This window comes from Aquarana catesbeiana, linkage group LG09, assembly GCF_042186555.1.
Source record: "Aquarana catesbeiana isolate 2022-GZ linkage group LG09, ASM4218655v1, whole genome shotgun sequence".
NCBI classification, from domain to species: Eukaryota; Metazoa; Chordata; class Amphibia; order Anura; family Ranidae; genus Aquarana; species Aquarana catesbeiana.
In genome coordinates, this window is record NC_133332.1 from 223,308,695 (window position 1) to 223,335,185 (window position 26,491).

General features: G+C 44.2%; 1 protein-coding gene across 1 annotated transcript; it reads left to right on the plus strand.

Moving 5' to 3' along the window:
• The first annotated feature begins 983 nt into the window (after positions 1–983).
• Positions 984–24,880, plus strand: LOC141108314 (deoxyribonuclease-1-like). The gene is made up of 10 exons (XM_073599815.1): positions 984–1,121; positions 1,425–1,544; positions 1,631–1,775; positions 3,065–3,153; positions 15,084–15,170; positions 19,070–19,182; positions 19,522–19,634; positions 21,466–21,623; positions 21,706–21,802; positions 24,637–24,880. Exons 2-10 carry the CDS (start codon positions 1,522–1,524, stop codon positions 24,709–24,711), a joined length of 900 nt encoding a protein of 299 aa, XP_073455916.1. The 5' UTR covers positions 984–1,121; positions 1,425–1,521; the 3' UTR covers positions 24,712–24,880.
• Positions 24,881–26,491: the final 1,611 nt, after the last annotated feature.

The window sequence follows — 26,491 nt, forward strand, 5'->3', positions numbered from 1 at the left end:
TCCTATTGATGAAAGCTATTGGAAAGCATCAGTTGACGGCACAATACAAATGACCACTTTGCCTTTCAGCTACCGAAGTGATAGCCCAAACAATTTGAAAATGATCAGCAATGAAAATAGCAATGATACTTAGCCACTTATAACAATCACCTGATTTTAAGCACAATGTTATCAGCTCAGTAAAAGATGACTAGCTGCTGTTTATTGCACTTGGACTTTACTGTTGGGAAAATAACACTTTTAAGTCTCGTACACACGATCAGATTTTCCGCAGACAAAGCATCAGACTTTTGTCCGAAGGGCGTGTCCCAGGAACTTGTCTTGCATACAAACGGTATACAATTGTCGTCCAACAAACACAAACGTAGTGACGTACTACGTGGAATTTCAGTTCTTGAGCGCCACCCTTTGGGCACCTTCTGCTAATGTTGTGTTTGTACTTCTGACTTTTGTGTGACAGACTTGTGTACACATGATAGGAAAATCTGACAACAGACTGCTGTCTGCCGAAAATTTACTAGCTTGCCATCCAACATTTGTTGGCAGAAAGTTGGCCACTATTGGTCAGATTTTAGGCAAACAGTCTGTCATCACACAATTCCCGGACGAAAATCCAATTGTGTGTACGAGGGCTTTAAGGAAATGCAGAAAAGTCCCATGCTTTATAGTATATTAAATTAGGTTTTGTTACAGGAATTTTATAACTGCTACAGTCCATGTAATAATTTATTGGGACTTAAGTACAATTTAGCTTTTCTAGGCAGTGGCCACCAGGTTGTCATGAGGCACACCGCATGGGACGACTATAAAAACGTTATGTACATTGCAGAATGGTCCTCCTGCAGGCTCCAGCTGTGTGTATTGTCCATTCTCTTATGTTCCAGAGCCTGCTGACCCAGCACTGACACAGCAGGCACCTCCCTGTCCTCTGTTCACAGACCTGCTCTGTGTGTATATGAACCTGTTACTTCTGAACAGTAACAGTGTCGACTGTGATCATTCATCATCCATTGACTTGGTTTTTGTCCTGTCTAATCCTCTGGTGACCTAAGCTTCAATAACAAGGATCTAAATTCAATGAGTTACATTCTTTATTTTTTTGGAATTCCTAATAATTTTAGGTATGTATTGTACTGGTTCGAGTAACTTTTTTGGTGCTCCAAACATACTGGATGGCTAAATTAGAAACTTGCTAAGGATCTTTTCTTTTAATTTGGACATTTCTACTTATTCCAAGCATTTCTCAGGTTATTTTTATATCTTGTATTTAAGAGTTTTGAGGATTCTGTTGTTCTGGTTCCCTTGGACATTCGTGGCATCATTGATGGTTACTCATCTTTTAGTCTTGAAGTCCTTCATATTTCCCTGTTAATTACATCAATCTATCATTTACTAAAATAATACCAGCATTTTTTTTTACTTAGCAACACAATGATAGTGTTGTAATGGCCGATCAGTAGTTTGGCTACTTTGAAGTTCCACAAACACAATAAGGAGTTCTCGCCTACACAGTTCAGTGAAATGAGACCATACCCTTCTAGGAGGTAAGTACTGTCTTCATCAGAAACAGCTTCAGTTATCAAAGTAAAGTTGCAATGGTGTATTGGATTGTAAGCTCTTGTTTTTACAGCTACATGATGAAAACTCCAGTCCTTCTACTTTTCCTGTTGGGTCTGCATATCTCTGCAGCTACCTTCAAGATCTGTGCTTTTAACATCAAAAGTTTTGGAGAAGCTAAAGCGTCAAATAAGAAGATAATGGGCACACTAGTGAAGGTGGGTAATTGTAACTGAGTAAGAAAGGTTTTGAAAAATATTATGTAGCTATCCCTGCAAAAATATATTAGGGACAAGCTAAGAACAGTAACTCCTCTGTGCATAGTCACCTTTTTTGCAGTAGATTACAAGGCTATACTGTAGGACAATGATGGCGAACCTTGGCACCCCAGATGTTTTGGAACTACATTTCTCATGATGCTCATGCACTCTGCAGTGTAGTTGAGTATCATGGGAAATGTAGTTCCAAAACATCTGGGGTGCCAAGATTCTCCATCACTGCTATAGGAGGTGGAAATACTCTGTGTGAATTGGTGGATATGCAGGGATGAAGCCAAAACCTGCATATTGCAGGCTTTGCTTTTATATCTACTGAATATCATGTACCAAAATGGCTGATTCTTAAAGTGGTGGGATGAGCTTCAGCAGTGAAAGATTTCTTACAGTTAATTATCTCTCTGGATGTTCTTTTTAAGCCCTGGTTCACACCATTGTGGCTTTGAACTCGCACTACTTCAGATCAGTGCAATTTGGATCACCGATTTTATTGCAGTTTGCGACTTAATTTAACAGAAGTCCATGCAAGTCACAGTGAAATCACAAAAAAAGTAGGAACCTTTCTCAAAGCCTCTGCGATTTGAGTCACAATGATTTGAACGGTTCCATTGCTGGAAATGGGCTGTGACTTGTCATGCGGTTTTGAAATATCTAATTGTATGACAAATCGCACTAGTGTGAACCAGGACGAAAGGCAAAAACTTTCTACAATGTATGCACAAATATTACCCTTTTTTTGCTGTTAAAGCGGTCTTACAGGCAAAAGGTTTTTACCTTAATGGATTCTATGCATTAAGATAATGGGTGGAGCTCCCCCCACTTATACTTATCTGAGCCCCATCTAAATCCAGTTATGTGCATGAGAGCAGCGGCTCTCTTGGGTCTCTCTCCTCATAGGCTCACACAGCAGCAGGAGCCATTGGCTCCTGCTGCTGTCAATCACAGCCAGTGAGCCAATGAGGAGAGAGCGGGGGCGGTTAGAGCTGTGCTCTGTGTGTGAATGATGAACAATTCACAGGAGTGCGGCTCAGGAGAGAGCCTGCTCGAGTGCCCCCATAGCAAGAGGCTTGCCATTGAGGGCACTCAGCAGGGGGGAGGAGCCGGGACCGCTGACAGGGGACCCAAAAAGAAGAGGATCGGGGGTGCTCTGTGTAAAACCATTGCGCAGAGCAGGTAAGTATAACATGTAATCACTTTAAAGAAAAAGGCACATGACCCTCCTTTTTTAACAGATTCTGTCTCGCTGTGACATCAGTGCCATCCAAGAGGTCAGAGATTCCAAGGGAGAAGCTGTCCCAGCTCTTATGACTGAACTCAACCGGTAACTACAAAGTGCATGCTGGGAAAATACATATACATTAATATAAATATGCCCTCTCCTGATGTCTTTAAAGCGGTGTTAAACCCTAAACCAAGAATGTAATATGCAAGAAGGCCAATATGGTGGCCTGAATTTATGGGAGGAGCCCGGGGGGTATTTAACCAGCCCGTTCGCCTGTGCTCTTCGTCGGTTTCCTGTGCGCGATACGACGTCACTAAGCCGACTCTTCGAAAACTCATTAGTGATCATTAGTTCCTGCGTCCGAAATTTCTCGAGGCTCTCGTCTCTGTTCGCAGTTACATACAAAGCGTCTGGCTCGGCTGTCGCAGGTAGGGTTTTCGGTTGACTTTTTCATTTCACGCATTGTTAGATATCTTGTCACTAAACCTCGACATCAACTTACGAATCATTCGAAAAAACCCTACACATAGCCGCAACGTCTGCCAACCACTCGCAACGTTATCATACCAAACATTTCTTCATTTTCACGTATCTCACACCGACGAGAAGACACCGCTTCGTTTAGGCGTGTTCCACTGTTTTATGCTCCACAGACAAATCGATGTCATTCGCGAATTTTCTGTACACTGATCGGTGCCATATCAAGGCTAAAACATTTCTAAACATTTCAAATAATTTCAAACCATTTCAAACCATTTCTATCATTTCAATCATTTCACTCTCACGTACCGCACTCTGATTCGAATCCAGTCGTATCCACGATGCACCAATTCATTCTGGTGTGCCCCAGTTGTTTACGGCCTCATTTCAGTACATGCTCCAGAGTCACGTTAGTTGTCAGTCGCAGGTTGCGGCTCACCAATTCATGTCTTTGTCATGGCACATTATTTCACTGTCACGTATCACGTTCCAATACGAATCCGGTCGCATTCAAGATGCACCAATTCGTACCGGCGTGCCCCAGGTATTTTTAGCCCCATTTCAGTACATGCTCCAGAGTCCTGTTTGTTGTCAGTCGCAACAGCGGCATGACCGATCATGCCTCTGTCATGGCAATCAATTTTATTTCACTGCCACATACCGCGCTCCAATTCGAATCCAGTCGCATCCGTGATGCACCAATATGTTCTGGTGTGCCCCAGTTGTTTTTGGCCTCATTTCAGTACATGCTCCAGAATCCGGTTGTTGTCAGTCGCAATTGCGATGCGACCAATCCGTACTTCTGTCATGAAAAAATTTTTTTAAAAAATTTGTGCCTTTGTCAGGGCAAAACATTTCATTAATTTCACTGTTACATACTGCGGTCCGATCCAAATCCAGTGGCATCCGAGATGCACCGATTCGTTCCGGTGGTCATTGGTGTTTCTTCTTTTGCCTCATTTCAATACATGCTCCAGAGTCCGGTTCGCTGTAAGTCGCAGGTGCGGCACAACCAATTCGTGCCTCTGTCATGGCAAAACGTTTTTATTCATTTCACTCTAAGGCAAACATTTTATTCATTTCATTGCCACATGCTGCGACCCGATCGAATCCTAGGGGCATCCGACAGACATCGTTTCATCCCGGTAGCCTCATTTAATACGTGCCTCACAGTTCGATTCATAAGTTTGTCGCGACACATCGATTCATACCTCCATCAAGGCATAAACATTTCACTCATTTTATTTCAAATTCATGCACCAGTCGCTTAAACATGTTACAAATCACTTCTCCATGTTAGGTAGTCAAACCCTTCACCAGTTGTCATCTTTCATTTCTACTCCAGGTCAGTCAAGTTCAGTAGGTCCACCCTGCACCAGGTTGGACAATATTCCCCCCAGGTAAAAAAACAAAACAAAAAACATCACCAAAAAAAAAAAAAAAAAAGAGCATGAGCTGGGTACGTTTGCCTATTTTAGGGTTGAAAATGTTTTTATTGGTAAAAAGTAACAGAGGGAATAAGCACAGTTGACAAATTGTTTACAGACAGTGATAATCAGCGTGCCAAATGGCTATTGCCCACAGCCACACTGGTGTCTAGTAACACAGGTATAGTCATACCATTAATTTATGTCAAACAATAAAAGAGTATGAGAGGAAAAGAAAGGAAGAGAGAAGATAAAAAGAGAAGGGTTAGGAGAAGGGAGGGGTGGGTAGGGGGGTCTGCTGGCAGGGACCGGGAAGGAAGGACACAAATTTATTAGTTGAGGGTCAAATTTGGAATTTAGTTTGAGATCAGGTCAGTGAGGGAGCTGAGCTCGGGGGAACAGGGAGCATAGCAGCCAGAGTATCTGAGGAGGAGAAGCGCTGCCAGACTGACCACAAAACTGTATATTTGTCGTATGTATTATTGTCTAGTGCCAACATCTCCTCCATACGCATAATATCATTCATGGTGGAGACCCAGAGAGATAATGGGGGAATAGTAGTTGTTTTCCAAAAAAGGGGTATGAGTTGACGGGCTGCAGATAGAAGAAAGTGTAGCAGGCACTGTTTTTGGGAAGTTATCGATCCTGGTAGGATTGAGAGAAGGGCTATTTCAGGAGTCAGTTGCAATGGGTCATCATATACCATATCATATACCTGGGATACCTGTCTCCAGAAGGGTCGAATCTGATCACACTCCTACCAGACATGAAGATATGTGCCTGTGGCCGCATTGCATCGCCAGCAGGTATATGGAGTAGATGGGAATATTTTTTGTAGTGTGGCGGTGTCCCTATACCATCTCGACATAACTTTGAAATTCTTCTCTTGAGAGTAACAGGAGATGGAGGACTTGTGTGTGAAGTGGAATGCAATCTGCCATTCCGCTCTGGAGATGGTCTTTCCCAGGTCTGACGACCATATCCTGGTGTAAGTGGGTGAGTCAGTTAGTGTGAGAGCCTGAATCAGACTATAAATATGTGAGAGTAAGTGTCTGGGCAACTCTTGAAGGGAGCCCAGGTGTTCAAATTCAGTGAGTGGGCGGTGGATCTGGGATGAACTAAATAGGTGTTTGGTAAAGGTTGTTAGGTGTAGGGAGGTGAGCCAGTTGTGTGGTCCCGTCGGGATTATCGGAGTTCCGTTTCCGAGTGGATGAAGGTTTGTGTCTGATGCCAGGAGGTGAGGTGGAATGAACCTAGAGCTTGAGCCCTATGCCTTGTGGGAAGGCTGGGTTGTCAAATAGGGATGATAATAGGGATGGATCCGAAGACAGAATCTCGCACAACCCTCTCCTATACCAGAGCACAAGGGCAGCTGTGGTTAGTGGTGAAGAGTTTGATAAGTCCGGGAGATTGCCCTTGTAACCCCAGAGGAGAGCCCTTAGATCGACAGGAGACATGTGCTGTTCGACCATCACCGAGGCTTTTTGGAAGGGTTGTGGGAACCATTCCATGCTATAAGTGTGGCTTTGTAATATAGTTCATAATCTAGTAAGCCTGTACCTCCCTGTAATTTTGGTCTTGTGAGTAATTTATATTTAATTCTAGATAGCCCTTTGTTCCATATGAAACGAATGGAAAGGGAGCGCAGAGCAGAAAAAAAGGACTTAGGGATAGTGACTGGTATGGTTTGGTATAGATATAATAGTTTGGGTAAGGTATCCATCTTGAGGGTATGGTATTGATGCGTCCAAACCATGGTAGAGTTTTATCCCTCCAGGAAGTTAAATCCTTTCGGAGACGGGAAAGGAGGGAGAGATAGTTTAATGCAAAAAGATTGGAAAGATTAACAGGGATTGTTACGCCCAAGTAAGAGATGCTCTTGGTCTGCCATTGAAATGAGTAGTTGGAGCGGAGTGAGGACATGGTAGATCCGGGTAAAGAAATGTTAAGGGCCTCTGTTTTGGAAATGTTTAGCTTGAAATTGCTCTGCATTCTGAAATGTTTGAATTTTGAGAAGAGGGAGGGGAGGGTTATATGGGGCTGGCGGGCATATATTAGTAATTCATCCGCGTACAGTGACAATTTATGGTGTTCGGATGGTGTTCAGATACCTTGTATGGAGGCATTTTGGCAGATGGCACATGCTAAGTGTTCCATTACGATAACAAAAAGAAGGGGGGAAAGGGGGCAACCTTGTTGGGTCCCATGGGATATGTCGAACGCTTCTGATGAGGTGCCATTCACTAAGACCGAAGCAGAGGGGTGCGAGTAAAGGGACATGATTTTGGAGATGAAAGTGGATCCTAAACCAATTTGCTCAAGGGAAAGACGTAAAAATCACCAACTGACCCGGCCAAATGCCTTCTCGGCATCAAAAGATAGAAGGCAAGCCTATTGGCGATGGTGTTGGATATATGAAATGAGATGTATTGTCTTTGTAGTGTTGTTCCGGGCCTCCCTGCCCGGAACAAAATCGACCTGGTCTCTAGGTATAATCCCTGGGAGTAGGGGGGAGAGGTGGTTGGCGAGGACCTTCGCAAACAGTTTAAGGTCTATATTTAGGCGATAGCTGCTGCATTGGGAGGGATGTTTACTGGGTTTCAGAAGGATAGATACATTGGCTGACAGTAGTTCTTTGGAGGGGAGGGGAGCGTTGTTGATGGTGTTAAAGGCCCTAGTTAGGAATGGTATGAGCAGAGGTGCAGAGGCTTTGTAAAAACCTCGGGGTGTAGCCATCCGGGCCCGGGCACTTGCCTAGTTTTAGTCCTTTGATGGCACCCAGGAATTCCAGTTCAGCTAAGGGTCTATCTAGATCCGAGGATTCCTGGGGGTCGATTATAGGTAACGCCATTTCAGTGATATAGGCCTGCATTGGGTCCTGAGAGGAAGATATAGGACTGTGTAGGGTTAAGTGTGGGAGGTTGTATAGTTGGGAGTAAAAGTCTTTGAATGAGGTAGATATGCCTTTGGTGTTAAAGACCTTGGTCTGGTCTGGTTTGGTGATGATGGGGTGGCGGGGGGATCTAGGGAGAATGATCTGGCGAGGCGTTGACCACATTTATTGGCTATGGAGTAATAGAAATTGCATGCACGGTCCCTGGCTATAAGGGAGTGGGAGTCTAGTAATTGGAGGAGGTCACGACGGGCATTTGAAAGGGTAACAAAGGTGGACGGGTCTAAGGTTTGTGTATGAAGGGATTCCAGATCTGAAATGGTGGTGAGGAGGGGCCGTATGCCATCTGATCTAATTTTCTTTAATTGAGAGCCATTTTGTATAAGAACACCCCTAACCACACACTTCAGGGCCTCCCATTGGTTGAGTGGGGCGGTGGTGTCCGAGGAGTGATCAGATCGGAAATTTTGGATCGCTTTAGTAACTTCAGCGATACACACTGTGTCACGTAGTAGATTGTCATTGAGACGCCAAGATGCCTCTCTATCTGACTGTGGGGGTCGGGCAAAGGATAAGTATACCGGGGAATGGTCAGACCAGAGGGCATGTCCCAGGGAAGTCTGTAACGGAGTATCTAAGAAGGATTGTGAAATGAGGAAATAGTCCAATCTGCTGTAGGAGTTGTGGGCTATGGAGAAATAGGTAAAATCTCTATCTGTGGGGTGGTGTATGCGCCATACATCTACTAAGTGATGGGAGTGTAGAAGGGACTTGATGTGTGAGAGTGAGGTCGTGGATAAAGTGAAATTGAAATCACCTCCGACGATAACACAGGGACCCCACGAAGGAGGACAGTCTGGTGAGAGTGGTAGAAAGGAAGCGAGCCTGGTCCATGTTGGGAGCATATATATTGGCCACTGTAAAGAGAAAGTTATTAAGTTTTAATTTGAGAAAAACAATACGTCCATTGTCATCAATACATGAGTCAAGTACCTCAGGGTGAAAAAATCTATGGAATGCAATGGAGACCCCTTTAGATTTAGCTAGAGGGTTAGTACTATGGAACCAGGTAGTGTAATGGCGATTGCATATCGTGGGTATGGAGCCAGAACGGAAATGTGTCTCCTGCAATAGCAGGATGCTAGCTCTTTGTTTGTGAAAGTAGTAGAGGATCTGGCTGCGCTTCTCTGGGGTGTTAAAGCCCCTACAGTTGTAGGATACTAGGTTAAGTGGTGGTGTGACTGCCATATTGGGGGGGGGGGGGATTAAGGGTAGTAAGGATAAAGTATTGGAAGTCCCTCGGGGACCAGTCCCAGCCAGTAGGAGGGGGGGAGAGGGAGGAGGTAAAAGAATGGGTAGTAATTAGAGGGAGATAAGTAGGAGGAAAAGGTATTAGCATAAAAGCATAAGTAAGAAGAGAGAGTCCCAGGCTCCAAAGTTAGTAGAGTAGCAGAACTGTGTAGTCTATCAAAATCAGGTGCAGGAGGCTGGGACCCCGACAGTAGTGGATGAACCAATTTACTTGAATAGGCCACTAGGTGGCGCCAATTAACCATAAATATATAAATACAACATACATAAGAATATATTGTGGGGAACATCTCAAAACCAGGGTACGGTGCCAAACGTGAGCACCGAGTATTCCTAAGTGGAGGTTAGTGGTTAGCATGAAGGAGCCCCTGGGGCCCCGGGCTCCACAGGGCAGGAGGTAGGTATGAGCAAAATAACCTGTAATGGGGAAAAAAGTTAAGACAACAACAAAGTATAATATGTGAACCAAACATAGAATAACGAGGCATGGATGTAAGGTTCCCCTGCCATGAGAGTGATTGCGAATCACATTCAGATGCATGTCCCTGAAAAACAAGTGTTAGAGTCTGACAAGAGAAACCGAAGGCATGAAGGAGATGGGAGCACCTTGAGACAAGTAACAGGGTAATAGAGGAGGGGGGTAGTAGTAAAAGACGGGAGTGGTGCATTAGGTTAAGTCCTCTCCTGGTTTTCATGGATCAGTCATTCTAGCCTCGAACTGAAGAACCCGGTGTCTTCTATGAGTGAGTCCCAACGTGGGTGAATAGTGAAGAGCCTTCGACTTGGAAATAACCGCTAACAGTAGCAACTTGTTGGAAGGTGTTCGGTAAGGAGAAGAACATCAGGTGAGCCTCGGAGAGGTTGTACTCAGGGATTATGAGTAGACCCAGGAGGTGTTCCTGCTTTCAAAGAGAGAAAAAATGGATGACCAGCTGGTCTAGAGGACATCAATCGTCGGGATCTGTGTGAGAGGAAGATCCAGGGAGTCGTTTGCGGCTCTGTTTTTGCCACTGAGGTATGTATGGCTGGTGGAAGTGAAGGGCCAATCCGGGATAGATACATGAGGTAACTCCAAGGTGCTGAGGAATGCGGGAAGGTCACCTAGCGTGCGGAAAATGGCAGTCATGGTGAACCCGCAGCTGGAAGGGGAAGCGCCATTGGTATTTCAGCTGACGTGATTGAAGTAGCTGTGTTAGGGGCTTTAGAGCTTTCCGCATGGTTAAAGTTTGGCGTGAGAGGTCAGGCAGAAGCATCACGGGGTAGTGTTGAAGAGGATAGAGTCCTGAGTGCTGGCGGCACGCATGATGGATTCTTTTATGTTGTAAAAATGCACTCTGCACAGAGTGTCGCGTACAAATGAGGGATCAGGTTTCCTGAGGCCTGAGGTCCTGTGGACCCGGTCAAGTTCAAGGGGATTATCTTTAGGCAATTGTAGAAGCTGATTAAAGATGTCTGTGACTGCTGCCTTTAAATCTTTGGGTTCCACAGATTCAGGGATTCTGCGTATGCGGATGTTGTTACGCCTGTTTCTGTTCTCAATGTCGTCTTGCTAGTACGCTAGGTGTTGCAGCATGACTGTGTGAGAATTGAGTATTTCCTCATGTGTCTGTACTGTGGCGTGAAGGCCTTCAGTGGTAGCTCCTATGTCCTCAAAACGAACACCAATGTCCCTTTAAAGCTCAGATATCTCCTGCTTGTAAGTTTTCTCTATGCGTTTAACACACTGTTCAAAGTCAGCCTTTTTGGGGAGAGAACGCATGTAGCTATGCAGAGATCTCATCTGTGATTCTAAGTCCCATCCATCCTCTAAGCCTAGGGATGTGTTAGAGTGGCTCCTGGAGCGTCTAGGGGGCCATCCTGTGTCCCAGGAGTGGGGTGGGGTGCCTGAGAACCGGCCAGTGTGTCTAGGGCTGGGGATGGAGGCGCAGGCGCCATCTTGGATTCCGGCCGGCGTTGGGCCGCGGCCGAAGATCAGGTAAAAAAATCCCCTCCAGGATGGGATCCTCCTGCTCCCTTCTGGTCCCTGTACTTATTTTTCCCCATTTGGTCCGGTTTGGCAGCAGTTTGTGGTGCGGAGAAGCCCTGTAGAGCAGAGTCTGCACGTCTTCCCACTCCATGCGTCAGGCCACGCCCCCCACGTATGCCTATTTTAGGAAAAGAAGCAAACTTGAATTTAATGTCACCCTCATTAGGTTCCGGTCGACCAACTTTCAACCCTAAAGACAGGACATCGTATCTAGGGCACAAGTCACCCAGAGCCATGTCCCAGGCCAGCAGTGAAGACCTCATGGCCCCTCTGTCACCTTCTCCGTTCTCAGAGAGCGGCAGCATGCAGTCCCTCAGGGGATGGACTATCCCCAAATTGACTGCAGAACTGAAGCTCATGGGTATGCCTCTCTTCCCTCCGCCAGCCGTAGCAGGGCCCAGCACCCAGCAGGTGTCCCTCCAATCAATATCCTCTGCCATCTCGCAACTCCACACCATCTCTGTCTACCACGGTCACGGATGTACAAACCAGAGTAGCACTCTTGGAGGCTCGCCCGACCACTGCTATCCCTGACCTGACCACAGTTCAAGTTCCGACACCCCTTCCTGCAGGTACCACAGGGTGGAATCCCATTGTCTACCCATCCCATTTGGTTCCAGCCAGCATTAGAAAATACATCCTGGTTGGCAAGGACATCAACCTTGCCTCTCTCCTCATTTCAGTCTACGATCTGGCAGAGAGCCAGGCTTACACCTGGGGAGACGTGTCAGTGGTCCTTAAGGCCAAAGACCCCAGGCTCAATCATAAATTGTCCGTCCCAGAATTTACATTGGCCTTCGGCATGCTGAGGGATGTCCTATGCTCAGCTTCCCCCAGCAGGAGAGAGAGCTGGACTTATACCTGCACACTGACGTAGACCTGGGCTATAAGTACGGAGGCTTTTCATTCTACGATTATCATCGTTCCTTCTCTGCTAAGGCAGCAGCCAGGCTCACACAATTTCAGATAAGCACCAATTGGAGCCTCATGGACACAGAGCTGTTCTGCCATCACTTTGCCGGCTTGCGCTCACCACTGTGCGCTATCTGCCAGTGCTCTACCCACACCGCCACCTGGTGCGCAAATGCGACAGTCAGTCGCCCATTCCAGTTCCCCTCCAGCTCCGGTGCAGTTCAAGGCCCGTCGGCCCCTGTACAGACGCCTCAGGTGGACAAGTTCAGACACCCTGTTCGGACCGTAGGAGGAGCAGCTATCTGCAACTATGGCTCATGTAACTTCAGCCAATGCTACCTGCTCCACATCTGCACCCTATGCCATAGGGCACATCCGAGGAATTTATGCGAGGTCAAGCAAAAAAAGAAATCATGACTAGGCCGAGTTAATGTCCTGTGGCCTGGGCTCTATCTCACTTCACACCCCACTCCCTCCCTGGCCACCTTCCTTATCCAGGGATTCACAACAGGGTTTCACACCGGCCTTATCTCTCTGCCCCACACTACCTACGAATGTAGGAACCTCCGCTCAGCGGCCACTGATGAGCAGGCCATAGACCAGCTCTTACAGGCCAAACTGGAGCGAGACTTCATCATAGGTCCCTTCACTCAGCCCCCTTTCGGTACTTGCGATCCGAGTTATCCTACACGGCATCCATAAACAACAACTGATAGTCAATGCCAAACGTCTGGCTATAACAAGTGCCATCTTCAGGGATATCTCCAGCATCCTGACTACTTCTCCATCTGGTCTTCTCCCCAGCCTGGTCCTACAAGCGGCCATATACCTAGCCTACTACGGGTTCTTGCGGCTTAGCAAGTTCCCCTGCAGCAACCCTGTCGGCCAAGTGTTACGAACACGTCACTTGGTTCACTACCAGGACCATTTTTCCACCTTGCAGTTTCTAAAACTCAGCAGGCAGGCTCCGGGGTAGACATCCACCTCTATAAAACCAACGATATCTGGTGCCCAGTTACCATACTCAATCGCCTACTGTCACTCCTGCCCGAACAGTCGGACTCTAGTCCCCTTCTACCTTTTCTGGTCAAACCCTTGAGTGCCTGCCAGGTTGTAAAACATGTAAGGATTCTTATTCGCAACCTACACCTCAACCCCAGCCAGTACTCCAGTCACTCCTTCCGCATTGGAGCAGCCTTGGCTGCATCCCGCCACGGAGTCCCAGACCACGTCATTAAGAGACTAGGCAGGTGGAAGTCTGCCTGCTTCGCCCGGTACATCCCCAATCCTCACGTGGAGATGGCACAGGCATTCACCAAACTTGCTCAATAAATAAACTGAAGCTAATAAAAACTATATCCCTACCTGAATGTTTTTGCCCTCTTATTTTGGTATACCGTCCATAAGACCAGGGCACACTTCAGGTCTATTTCATGTTGTAAGTCTTATGTTAGGTCTAAATGTTGTCCATATCCGTATCGGCCATAGGGTTTCAACCATAAGTAGCAAGGCCATATGGTGGCCTGAATTTATGGGAGGAGCCCGGGGGTATTTAACCAGTCGTTCGCCTGTGCTCTTCGTTGGTTTCCTGTGCACGATACCCATCCTCCCATCCCCTTTTCAGGGCATTTCTCGAATTCATTTCTCTTCACAACATCCATTTCTAAACCTTGGGCACACTTCAGGTCCATTTCATGTTGTAAGTCTTATGTTAAGTCTAAATGTTGTCCATATCCCTATCGGCCATAGGGCTTCAACCATAAATGTAATATATTGCAGTTTACCAATCATTAAATATGGTGACTGCATTAGATTTGTCTTTTTTAGGCTTTTTCCCTCTGTTTTCACCTGGTGATCTGGCCTGTAACAGACCAGCTGTATTGGAGTGCCCCCACTCTGACTGAATGAGCACAGAAGGCACAGCAGCATTGTAAGTTGTGGGGCAGGGGAGTGCTAAATGTACTAGCAGATTTGAATACACTAAAAAATTGAAGCCAACCTCCAACTTTATAATCAGTTACAGCAAAATTTTTTTTTTACCATTGGGATAAAGGTTTTATATGAATAAATAAAAGCTGATCATTATAAGCACCCCTGCTCGTGTTAAATGGTTGGTCTCATCCCTGTAAACTGATACATCTGAAAGAGAGATTGTTCTTTTGAAAAACAATAGACTTACTGGCTGAATTACCAGATAGAAATAGAAGAAAGCCTAAAAAAAGAAAACTGCAGTCATCACATTTAAGAATTGGTAAGTTGCAATGTAATAAGAGTTTGCTTTTTGGTTTAATGCTGCTTTAAAGCAGAACTACACTGCATCTGAGCACCACAAACAAAAAAAAATGACAGTAAGTTCATTTTTATTATTCAAAGCAAACTCCCCCATTTATCCATCCATGTTTCCATGTTTCATTTTGCTGAGAAATCACTTTGAAAAATACCCCCTATGGCCATCTTGAATAAGGGCAGATGGTTCACATAGCATTTACTTCCTGGAATCCATCTGCCCTTAGCTCAGGCATGCAAGCAGGAGGGTGTGCTTAGCTGAGAAAACCCTTCCTGAAAACTCCTGGGATGTATGACTTGGAGCAAGGTCATCTAGAGCCCAGGGCGAACTTACCAAACTGCCCCCCCCCCAAAAAAAGATGTATGAGCATTATGTGTCAACCCCCCCCCCCCCCCCCCCCCCCAAAAAAAAAAAATCAAGCACTAATCTGCATGCTTACCCTCCCCTAAAAATCTCCCCTCCCAGCACACATCTTTGCTCCCCTTCCATCTTGAATCCTCTCTCTCCTCAATGTCCACTCACTGTATACCATTTCCTTTATATTTTTTCTTCTTTATCTTTATTTCTCCTCATCACTTTTAGATTTCAAAAACTACTTGTGATTGTGATGTATTTGTGTATTTATGTACTTTAAATACTTTCTTACATAATTGTGCTGCTGGGTCTCAAAATTCTCCTTTTCATTTTTTGTAGGTATGACTCCATCCATCATTACAAACATGTGGAGAGTAAAAGATTGGGAAAGAACAGCTACAAAGAGCAGTTTGTCTTCATCTACAGGTATGGTAGAGGTAGATGTTTCCTTAGCCTAGGTACACACTGGCACCGGGATTGAACTCGCACAATTTCATATCTGCATGTCAGTCTGACTTCGGGGGCGATTTCAGAGACATCTGTATGGGTTGCTGCACAGATGTCTATACAAATCGCACCCCAAAGTCAGGAGTACAGGAACTACTTTTGGTGCTGTGCTGCAAAGTCGGCGCCGCACTGATTCGGACGGTGCCATTTCCGGCAATAGCCACCGATTTGGCATGCGATTTGACATGTCAAATCGCATCAATGTGAACCTAGGCTTAAAGTGGATGTAAACCCTTACATATACCCAGTGAAGTGAACAGCCCAAGATAATACACAGGGATTAAACAAATCTTCCTACATTCGTTTTACATGTATATCTGCTGTCTTCAGCTTTATATACTGTTTAGAAAGTGCACGTCCTGTTAGAATTTTCTCTTCCTGATTCACCTGTGGTTGTGGATTCTTGCCATACACTGTAAGACAGCTGATTGGAGGAAAGGCACACACCCCCACTCCATATAGGCAGAAAGAGGAAGAAACAATGCAGAGCTGTGCTGTGAAAATGCATCATCCCCGACACAAATCTCAGCCTGGTTTTATCTCAGTTGACGGAGAACTTGTCAGAAGTTATCATGCTGATAACAGAAGAACGGAGCAGGAGAAAGCCACGGGACTTAAGGCTTTGAAGAGAGAAAAGTAAACACTAGAAAGATGTCTCCAGCTCAAATTTCATGAATGGGGTTTACACCCACTTTAAAGAAGAACTCAAGTCAAAACTTTTTTTTTTTTTTTGCTTTAGATTTGGTTAAAATAAGGTAGCATTACAATCTTCTTGTTTTTTTCCCCATCTGGAAATTTTCTTTCACTTTCAGTCCCAGAATCATGGCAGGATGTAAGTGGAAGTCCTGCAAAGCGAGAAGCATTTTGCTATTGACAGCTATCCCCTGAACAGGTACCCCTTCTGGGTGATTTCCCCTCACCTCCTGTTTCAGTGACAACAGTAACATGTTTGATTTTGCCTTCTGTTTATGTTCCAATTACAAAATTGAATACAGACAGTAATGAAAAGCCAGCAAAGGGTGTTTCCCCACTCTAGCCAAAAGTAAAAATGCCCAAATGCAAATGCAACAAAAGCATGACCCCAATTTACATCAATCAGCTAAAACATCATGTCCAATCACCATAATCTGTCAGGGTATGGAGTACTCTAGACCTCTGGAGGTATGCTGTGAAATCTGGCACCAAACCATCAGTAGATAATCCATTAAGTCCTGTGAGGTGTGGCCTCCATGGATCAGACTTGTTTTTCCAGCACATCCCACAGACGTTTGATTGAATTGAGATCTAGAGAATGTGGAGTCAACAACTCAAACTCGTTGTGTTCCTCAAACCATTTTTGAATGCATCAGACCAGGCCACCTTCTTCCATAGCCCTGTGTTCCAGTTCTGATGCTCACGTGCCTATTTTAGATACTTTTGGCTGTGTACACGGGTCATTGTGGGTGCCCTGGCCGGTCTGCAGCTACACAGCCCCATGTGCAACAAACGGTGATTCACTGTATGTTCTGACACCTTTCTATTAAAACCAACATTACCTTTTTATGCAATTTGAGCTACAGTAGTTCTTCTCTTGGATCGGACTACAGAGGCCAGCCTTTACTCCCCACATGTATCAATGAACCCTGGCCACCCATGACCCTGTACCAGGTCACTTTTTTCTTCCTTGGACCACTTTTGTTGGGTCCTGACAACTGCAGACCGGGAACATCCCACAAGAGCTACAGTTTTGGAGTTTCTCTGACCCAGTCATCTAACCATTGCTGTATATTTTGGCCCCTGTCAAAGTCGTTTAAATCCTTATGCTTGCCCATTTTTCTGCTTTCAACACATCAACTTCAGGGACATGTTCACTTGCTGCCTAATATACCCCACCCACTTTCAGATGCCATTGTAATGAGAAAATCTATATTATTCACTTTACCTGGCAGTGGTCATAATGTATTGGTTGATTGGTGTATACTGTATGTGCCAGTACACCCTTTAGGTTAATTTGTCAAAAACTTGAACATATAGTAAAAAAAATGCATGAAGGAGGTCAACTCCGGTAAAGGGGTTCTAAGGGCAAAAAAGTTTTTTTTACCTTAATGCATTCTGTGCATTAAGGTAAAAAACCTTCATGTGTCTGTGCCTCCCCTCACCCCTAAACACCTACCTGAGTCAGATCTCTATCCAGCCCTGTGCCTGTCTGCAGAAGCTCTTCTCTATTCTCACAGTAGACTCGGCAGCAGGGGGAGCCATTGGCTCCTGCTGCTATCAGTCAAATCCAGTGGGAGGGGTGCAGGGGGTGGGGCTGGACCTGTCCACGTGTCTGCCCCCACAGCAATTGTGTTGCTATGGGGAAGACACAGAATAGGAGGTGCCGGGATCGCTGGCGCAGGACCCCCAGAAGAGGAGGTTTGTGGCCACCCGATGCAATACCATTGTACAAGGCAGGTAAGTAGAACATGTGTGTTATTTTAATTTGAAAAAAAAACAGGCTTTACAATTACTTTAAACCCACATCAAAACAATTAGGAGATCAGAGCTATAACTAAAGGAAGCTGAAGTTATACAGAATTAAATATTTTTCTTTAAAAAAAAATCAATATCTTGGCCCTGTCCATTTGACCGCCCTATTGGCCAATTACACCACCCATCACATTAAAGAACTAACAAGGAGGCCCAGGGGGTAAAAGGCAGTGGATTGGCTCTGAAGAAGGGGGGATCTCCCCTCAAAAAGCGTCAGCCATCACTGAGGGTCTTCTCATGGTTGTGAATTGCCTGGTGGACCATGTGGTCTGTGACTGTTGGAAACTGATGATCTTGAGTATATATCCGTTTTACTGTTCCAGCTAAATTTGTTATTAACCACTTCACCTCCAGAAGGTTTAACCTCCTTCCTGACCAGGCCATTTTTTGTGACACGGCACTGTGTTACTTTAACTGACAGTTTCGTAGTCGTGCGATGATGTACCCAAATAAAATGGATGTATGTGGAGGGGGGTGTGTGCCTTTCCTCCAATCAGCTGTCTCACAGTGTATGGCAAGAATCCACACCCACAAAATCTGCAGTTTTTCGGGTCTCATAACAGACAGATGGGAGACATTTGACAGGTAAGCAAACAAAGATATTTGGGGGGGCACACCCTAAAAGATGCATTAAAGCTGGTGCAGCCATAAGACCATAAAACATAACAAAATATTACAGCGCACACATGCAAAAAAGACATTTACCTCCTGCAAGGCTATTTAAAACACCTAAACATTTTCAAAAAATATGGGGATTTGGTCACACCATATTGCTTTATGGTGCTTAAGCCCACTTACTGCGACAAAGTATCCCATAGTTAGTGGGTCCTACGCTATCCATAAAATTGGAGATCCTGCTTCTCTGAACCATGGGAGACATACACTCCTCTATATGGGAGAACTAAAGGTCTCCACCTATGACACAGGTGGACAATAATGAGAGGCAATGATGAGCCAGGTAAGGCTACATGAAGGAGGCATGTATATCCTTATAGATAACCACTATGGCAGTAGTTTAGAAAGGATGAGAGTTGGCTTACATCAATATAAATATTTAAATATTTTTTCCACAAAATGCCTATTTTGAATTTCCCAGATCTGTGAAAGGTTTACATTAATACAAACTGCTGTTGACAAACATTTAAATATTGTTTTATGTAAATGATGGGGTCGTAAAGAGTGAGCTTGGTCCTGGACCAACATCATTTTTAGTAGTTGTCAATAACTCCTACAAGTTGCACAATTTACTTGCTGCAGATCTGCAATTGTCTCCACCTAGAGTTGTAACTATGGCTCTCCTTACTTGGCAGATCTGACTCAGTAAAGGTCGTCGACTGGTATCAGTATGTGGAAGAACATCCAGATCACCCTGAGGCCTTTGCAAGAGAACCGTTTGTTGTCCGCTTCCACTCACCAAGGACTGGTAGGTTGTAGTTATTGACTCTTGCTGTCTCTGTGAAGAACAGGCATGTCAATCTCAAATATAACAGCAGGCTGCATTTAGGGAAATTAGGGGTCAGTTTATGTCTGCTAAAGGTCACATCAACAAAACACAAATCGCTAAGGTCTACAAAGAAGGAGCAAATGGTTCTCACATGGCCCAGGCTAGTGTTCAATCCAGGGCAGTAAACTTTAATGCATATTGGGTGACAGACTGCCCCTGAGTACTGCAGTAGGACCACTTTAGCTTCCATCAAATGCTTTTTCAATGAGTAGTACGTCTTGATAAACATGTCAAAATTTAAAATGTTCTTTGTGACAGTTATTAAAGACTTTGCCCTGATGTCTCATCACACTTGTCCAAGGGAAGCAGCCAAGGAGATCAACCGTCTCTTGCAGGTCATGTTGGAGGTGAAGAGTCGCTGGAGAATTGAGGTAGGCATGGAGATGTTTGTTCTATAGGTCATTGTTTTCCTAACCTCCACAGGGCCAGATTAGGCTCAACAACGAAAGTCATACAGGCACACAACCTAGTAACAGTTTTAGTGGTATCAGGAACCATGAATCAGACCGAGACAGAAGTAAAGTTAAATCACACTTGCTTAATAATAATAATAATAATAAAAAGGTAAACAGAGTAAGCGTAGTCAAAACAAGCCAGAGTTCAGTAACCGGGACGGGTAGTCAGCCAAGCAAATGTCAGAGAACCAGAGATAAACGTAGTAGTACAGCAAGCAGGATCAGGAGCCAGAACAAACGTCAGCCGAGCAAGTCTTCAACAGGAACACAGGAGAAAGTCTCTGTGATGTTGACAAAGGTGAAGGCAGAGATCAAGTGATCTGGATGACTTTAAGTAGGCAGGACTGACGATCAGAATCAACAACAGGTGGGTAACTGTGGAGAGAGATGGGAGCTGGCAATTAGCCGACAGCTGAGCGGCCAGCTCAGAGAAGGAAGGGCTGAGCCCAGCCCTGACAGGTGGAAGATGTTTCTACTAGCAGTATGTTATTTAAAGGTATGTAAGGCGGCCATTGCGAACTTGTGCCTGAAAATAATAGCTGATCAGCTATCATATTGATCCTCTGAATTCAATACTTCCTAAATAACTGGTCTACAGCAAGCATGCAGAGCAGGAAGGTCAGAGCTCCTGCTAAGTCTACATTCAGTCTGTGGGACCATTCGCAAGGTACAGCGCGGCTCGTGTATGCACAGTGGAAAACCAGCTGCGAAGCCGCAAGCAGTCACAGCCAGCTTCCTAAAGTAAACATGCCAACGCCTGGACCCGAAGGTGGCTGAAGAGGCGGCTTGGGTGAGGACAGCACTGGATCCTTAGAGAGGTAGGTGTCCTATTATTAAAAAGTTAGCAACTATAGTATTTGTAGCTGCTGACTCTTAAATTTTTCTGTTTTCAGAGTGAAGAACCACTTTTTTTTAATCATTACCAATTTTTAATAAAGAATTTAGAAAAAAAGGAAAAATAAAAAGATACATGCACTGTATTCCAAACAGACATTTTGCAGTCAAAGCACACCAAATAATAATACATAAAACATTAGCAAAATGGAGTAAAAGACATAAACAACTAGACAAGTACACCAACATAAATCGCAATTGATCACAGCTCAAAGTTGGGAGTGTGCTGGTATTTAAGTATCAAAAGAAAACTCAGTGCTATACAATAAATATAGCCTAAAAACTTGAGTACAAAATATTCCATAAATGGAGACTAAGAAAAAAAACAGCAGAAGCAAAATAAAAAGGAGGGAAAAGGAGACTGCCACAACATTCCAGATCCCCGGTAAGAACCTAGCGACCAAGGTGGGAGCAAAATCAGAGGAGATCCGTTCAGGGTGGGTCTTCGTTAAGGTGCCACAACTCCCATATTAGGTTATGGACTTCTACTTTGAAGAACTACTTTAACAATTGCTACATCTGTCTCTCCCAGTCTGGTTCATGTTATGTAAGGCTAAGAAGGGTAATAATAAGACACACTTATGAATTACGGTATTAAAAAAAAATATATTTGTGTATCTTCCTATATACTTGATTACATTGTTGGAAGGTGGAGACCTACACAAACAGGGAAAATACACAGCTGCTGTGCAAATAGAGCCCTGGTGTAGATTTAACCCACATTCCCAGTGCAGCAGGGCAAGTGTACAAGCTAATATATAGTTCAGATATTCATAGGAATGTTTATAACAGGACTACAGCAATAGGTACTTTTGTATGGAAAATAATGTATTACATTCTTCTGTGATCTTAGAGTGTTATGCTTCTTGGAGATCTGAATGCAGCTTGTGGCTACGTGACGAATGAGGAATGGAGGAATATTCAAAGGAAGAGCAGTAATACTTTCCACTGGCTGATCAGTGATAAAGACGACACAACAGTAAACACAAAAACACATTGTGCCTATGACCGGTAAATACAGGGATAGAAAGAAATGGGATTAATTCTGGTCCTGAAGTATTTGAAATAACCAACTTCCTTTATATTCACACAGCATTGTTGTACATGGAGAAGAATTCCTCAAAGCAATTATACCAGGATCTGCCAAACCATTCAACTTCCAGAAAAAATTTGTGCTCTCTGAAGAAGAGGTAGGAGTAACTCTTGTTGGGTTTTGTCATAAATGTTCTCATTTGTAGCAAACCTTCATTATAGGGTGTAAAGCCAGAGGCATAACTAGGACCTTTAGGGTCCCCCTGACCTCCAGCTCTGGAGCTTCCCTCCGTGCCCAATGACAGAACAGCGACCCTGTTAGTTCCGCCACTGGCGTTAGTAGTTTTTTTATTCTTGTTATTTTTTTTTTTAATTATTTTATACAACTTTATTTTATTTTTTTTTTACAATATTATTTTTTTTAGGAGCACCATTGGGGGTTTTTGGTGGGATATCAGGGGTCTGAACAGAACTCTGATGTTCCACCTTTGAGACAGAGAAAGGAGATTGGGATACAGCCTTCAAGCACCATCTCTGCAGCCTCAGCTGCACAGAATGAATGGACAAGAATAGCTCTGAACAGAGATCCCCATTCATTCACAAACTGAAGCATAGTAAACACAGTTTTTTTTGTAGATATGCGCAAATTTTAGCCCATGTTGTATACATGTATGTCCATGTTTGTGGATGGGTGCATTTAATTTTGAGCTTTTATTCAACTTTTATTTTCACCTCTTCTTTTACACCCATTTATTATGGTGGCTTTTATGAAGTTTATTCTCTATATGTACTTACCTGTTTTACTGTAAATTGGATATGTTGTCATTTATCTATTTATTTTTTATTTAATTATTACAATGTCAAATCAGTCCACTTATAATGTCCCTGATGAATACATTTCATTTGTAAAAAAAAAAAATACTCCCCAACTGACATGCTATATGTTTGTCCAACTGTTTCTTATGCTGGTCACTGTAGTTCCATAAGTTCGGCAGCTCTATGAAAGCTGGCAGACAATTGTCTGCTCACAGGCTGGCTAAAAACCATCTTTCCCCACCCTCGGGCAGCTTTAAAAAAAACAGGCAGAGCCTCTGAAACTTGTCGTGCCTGCCTCCGTTCCTCCCCATGCTTGCTCTCACTTTGAGGACAGCCTTAGATGTCCCCATTGATGGTTGATATATCTGGCAGGTCTGGATCTTCAGGTGTCATAGTTGGTCCCATAGTGGCTGCGGACCCTCATTTTTGTACACCACCATCCCTCTACGTCCAAACTAAATTTTCTTTACCCTAAAGTGTTGAGCAGAAAAAAATGGATAGGAGGGTTGGCAAGGGCCGCATATAGAGGAACTGATCCCTCCATTTTCCTCCTGCAGGCGCTGAATGTCTGTGGGAGGAAGAGGAGGAGAAGCGGGCATTCAGCAGCTGCAGGAGGAAAATGGAGGGATCAATTCCTTTATATGCTGCCCACTGCCTCCTATCCAGGTGTACCGGGGAGCCGCGTGGGCCCCCTGGAACATGGGACCGGCTTGCAACTGCGACTCTTGTAGGTACGGCCCTAAATCATTAAATTGACAGCGCACCGGGCCTGTGGACCCTAGTTAGCTGCATATAAATGCAGAAATAGTCTTCTAGAGAAGGGGAAAGATTTGCTTATATGCAGGTTCTTCCTCAACTCAAAGCAGATTTCATCCTGAATCTAAATTTAAAGTGTCAATAAACCCACATCATAAAAACTATCAATAAAAGGTGTATTATATGCTGTCCATACTCACTCAGTCACTATGGGATTCATTTTCTGTATTCTGCAAAAAAAAACTGGTTGATCCCGTTGCTTTCTACAGTATCTCCACCTTCTCTCCATGTCTCCAATGCAGCTAGGGATTTTGCAGCAGTGGTGGCAACTCTGCACATGCTCAGCTTTCCATGAGTTTCTATGTTGAGTATTTCCTCCCTAGCACGTCTGAGCAGTCCATGTGACTATAGAGTCACACATGCAAGCGAATACACAATGGTAAATGACAGCTCACTCCCCCACTCCTCCTTCATACCCACTGACCAGCTAAACACAATAGGGGTGGGATATTACATGTTGATTAATGGAGACTTCACCTCCCTCTTATTCTAAGACACAGGATGGAGGGGCTGATGCAGCCTGTGACTGGCAGAAATCTGCCCACACCATGTTATTGCCAAAAAATAAAGATTTGATTTCAAATATAGATTTGTATGACAATTTAAAACAGTTTGATATCAATGATTTATTTTTACTCTATTGCAGACAGGCTGGTAAGGATCTGGGTCATGGGACAGCTGTATATTGATTAGGAAAAGGGTACTTAGATGATTTTTTTTTTAATTAAAATAATTACAGTGCCATCATCCATTGCAGCTGTAACAGCTTCAACTCTTCTGGGAACTGTCCACAAGGTTTAGGAGTGTGTCTATGGGAATGTTTGACCATTCTTCCAGAAGCACATTTGTGAGGTCGGGCACTGATGTTGGACGAGAAGGCCTGCCTCACAGTCTCCGCTCTAATCCATTCCAAAGGTATTCTATCTGGTTGAGGTCAGGACTCTGTGCAGACCAGTCAAGTTCCTCCACCCCAAACTCGCTCACCCATGTCTTTAAGGACCTTGCCTTGTGCACTGGTCCAAATCATTTGATGGAGGGGGGATTATGGTGTGGGGTTGTTTTTCAGGGGTTGGACATGGCCCCTTAGTTCCAGTAAAGGGAACTCTTAAGGTGTCAGCATACCAAGACATTTTGGACATTTTCATGCTCCCAACTTTGTGGGAACAGTTTGGGGATGGCCCATTCCTGTTCCAACATAAAATCCATCCTGTGTTTGACTGAGTTTTTATGGAAAGGGGTTACAATTCTAAGCACCTCTAGGTTGACTTCTAGCAAGTCCACCTAATGCAGCTGAAAGCTATGCATGGCACAGATTTTCTTAGTGAAAAATGCAAATCCTAAAGTGTTTTTTTCTTCACAGGCTCTGGAGGTCAGTGACCACTTCCCAGTGGAGGTCAATCTCCGGACAGACCCACGGATGGACAGAGAGCTATAACTGTCCATTTCATTCCAACTAATGAATTGAACGTTTTGTTGCTGATCAATAAGAAGGCTACATGGCATTGTTACATGTCAGTCTGTGTTGCATTCTTCACCAAATGACTTCACTGAAGTTTAATTCAAGCAGAAGGCATGGAACTCCAATAAAACCTTTATTTTGAGCACTCTGTCTGCATATTATGGCAATTACTGGGAGGCAGGGCAAAAAAGGACTGGGGGATCGATCTCCACTCGATCACACCACAGGGGAATTTGACAAAGGACTATCTCGGTACAGCTTAAACAGCATATACTCGAAATTTTATAAAAATAGTTTTTTTATTAATACAAAAAAAAAGCTTAAAAACATAGGATATCCAAGGAATATGCAATAACAATCTATGTATGTCACCAGGATTCATGTCCTCTATTGGTGAGGATCAGGATATGATGGATCCCCACGGATATCATTGTTCTCAACAAGTTTTGCGTCATTTTGCGCTTCATCAGGAGAATATCTGTAATCAATCATTGGGATAATAAATACCAGATATTACAGTATAACAATGTGTAAGACAAAATTTATATATGAGGGAAATGAGAAAGGGGGGGGGGGGGGGGGGGAGACAAGAGAGCAACGTCGTTTACCTAGGACCGAAGCATGGTTGAAATCAAGGCACCACGAACCCCCTGCGCGGCAGCTAAGGGGGACGTGCAAGAGATGGAAGGATGCCTGAGATGAATAATGGCAATATATTTGTAAATAATATACCCATGACAGTCAATTGGAAAACAGGAATGAAGAAGGAAAAAGAAAAAGGAGAAGAAAAAAACATAAAAACAGAGAGAGGAAAAAGAAAAAAAAGAAGAAAAGCAGAAAGACCAGAGGGGTAAAAAAGAGGGGGGGGGGGTAAGAGGAAAAAGAGGGGAAAAAAATGGGGAAAAGGGAGGTAAAGAAAAATGAATAGAAAGAAAAAAAGGGAAGAGCAGGAAAGAATGAAGAGAGAGAGGGAGGGTAATGGGAAGAAAAGGAAGGGGAAAAAAACAGGAAGGGAAAAGAGAGGGAAGTTGGGGAGGGGGAAGGGAGGAGGGGAAGAGGAAAAGAAGGGGGAGGAGAAGGAATGGATCGGGAAGGGAAAAGGGAAAGAAGGAAGGAAGAAAAAGGAAGAAAATATAGGAAAGAGAAAAAGGAGAGAAAAAAAAAGCAGAAAACAGGCGGAAGAGAGCCAATTGGTTGTGAAAAATAGCTGACCTTTAATAAAACAAGAGTATAACTCTGAATCAAGGGGAGAAAGGAGGAAAAAGTTTCAATGAAGCAAAGTGGTCAAAGCCACTTTACTGTGCCTCATTTAAAAGGTAGAGCTGGTAAGCTGGTAGCTGGTCAAGACAGGGGAAAAAAATTCTCCATTGCCGTAGGACCTGTAATCAATAAATAAAAAAGGAAGGAGGGTGATTATCTAAATTAATATCAACCAGCTAATATATTAGACTGGAACAGGCTACGCAAAATGAAGATCCAATATCCAGTCAGCATAGGGATCGATGTAGTATACAGTATGAGGGTGATAATACATGCTTATTGTGATGAAAAGATGAGATGATTAAAGTCCCCTCGGATCCCGCGTCCATTGCACTCATCAAGCAGCCTGTGCTGCTTAAATAGTCCCCAACCCGGAAACATGCACAGGGCCGCAGCCGTCAGCAGCATGTGACGTCACCGGATCAGGCCACCCGCACGTCGCATGTGCACGAATCATAAGGCCAAAGGGCTGGAACCCCAAGTCGTGATGAGTGCA

Coding starts and splice junctions, on each gene's coding strand:
- LOC141108314 (XM_073599815.1), top strand. CDS start 1,522: ATGAGACCATACCCTTCTAGGAG. Junction 3,154..15,083: donor CTTATGACTGAACTCAACCG/GTAACTACAAAG, acceptor CATTTTTTGTAG/GTATGACTCCATCCATCATT. Junction 21,624..21,705: donor ACACATTGTGCCTATGACCG/GTAAATACAGGG, acceptor ATATTCACACAG/CATTGTTGTACATGGAGAAG.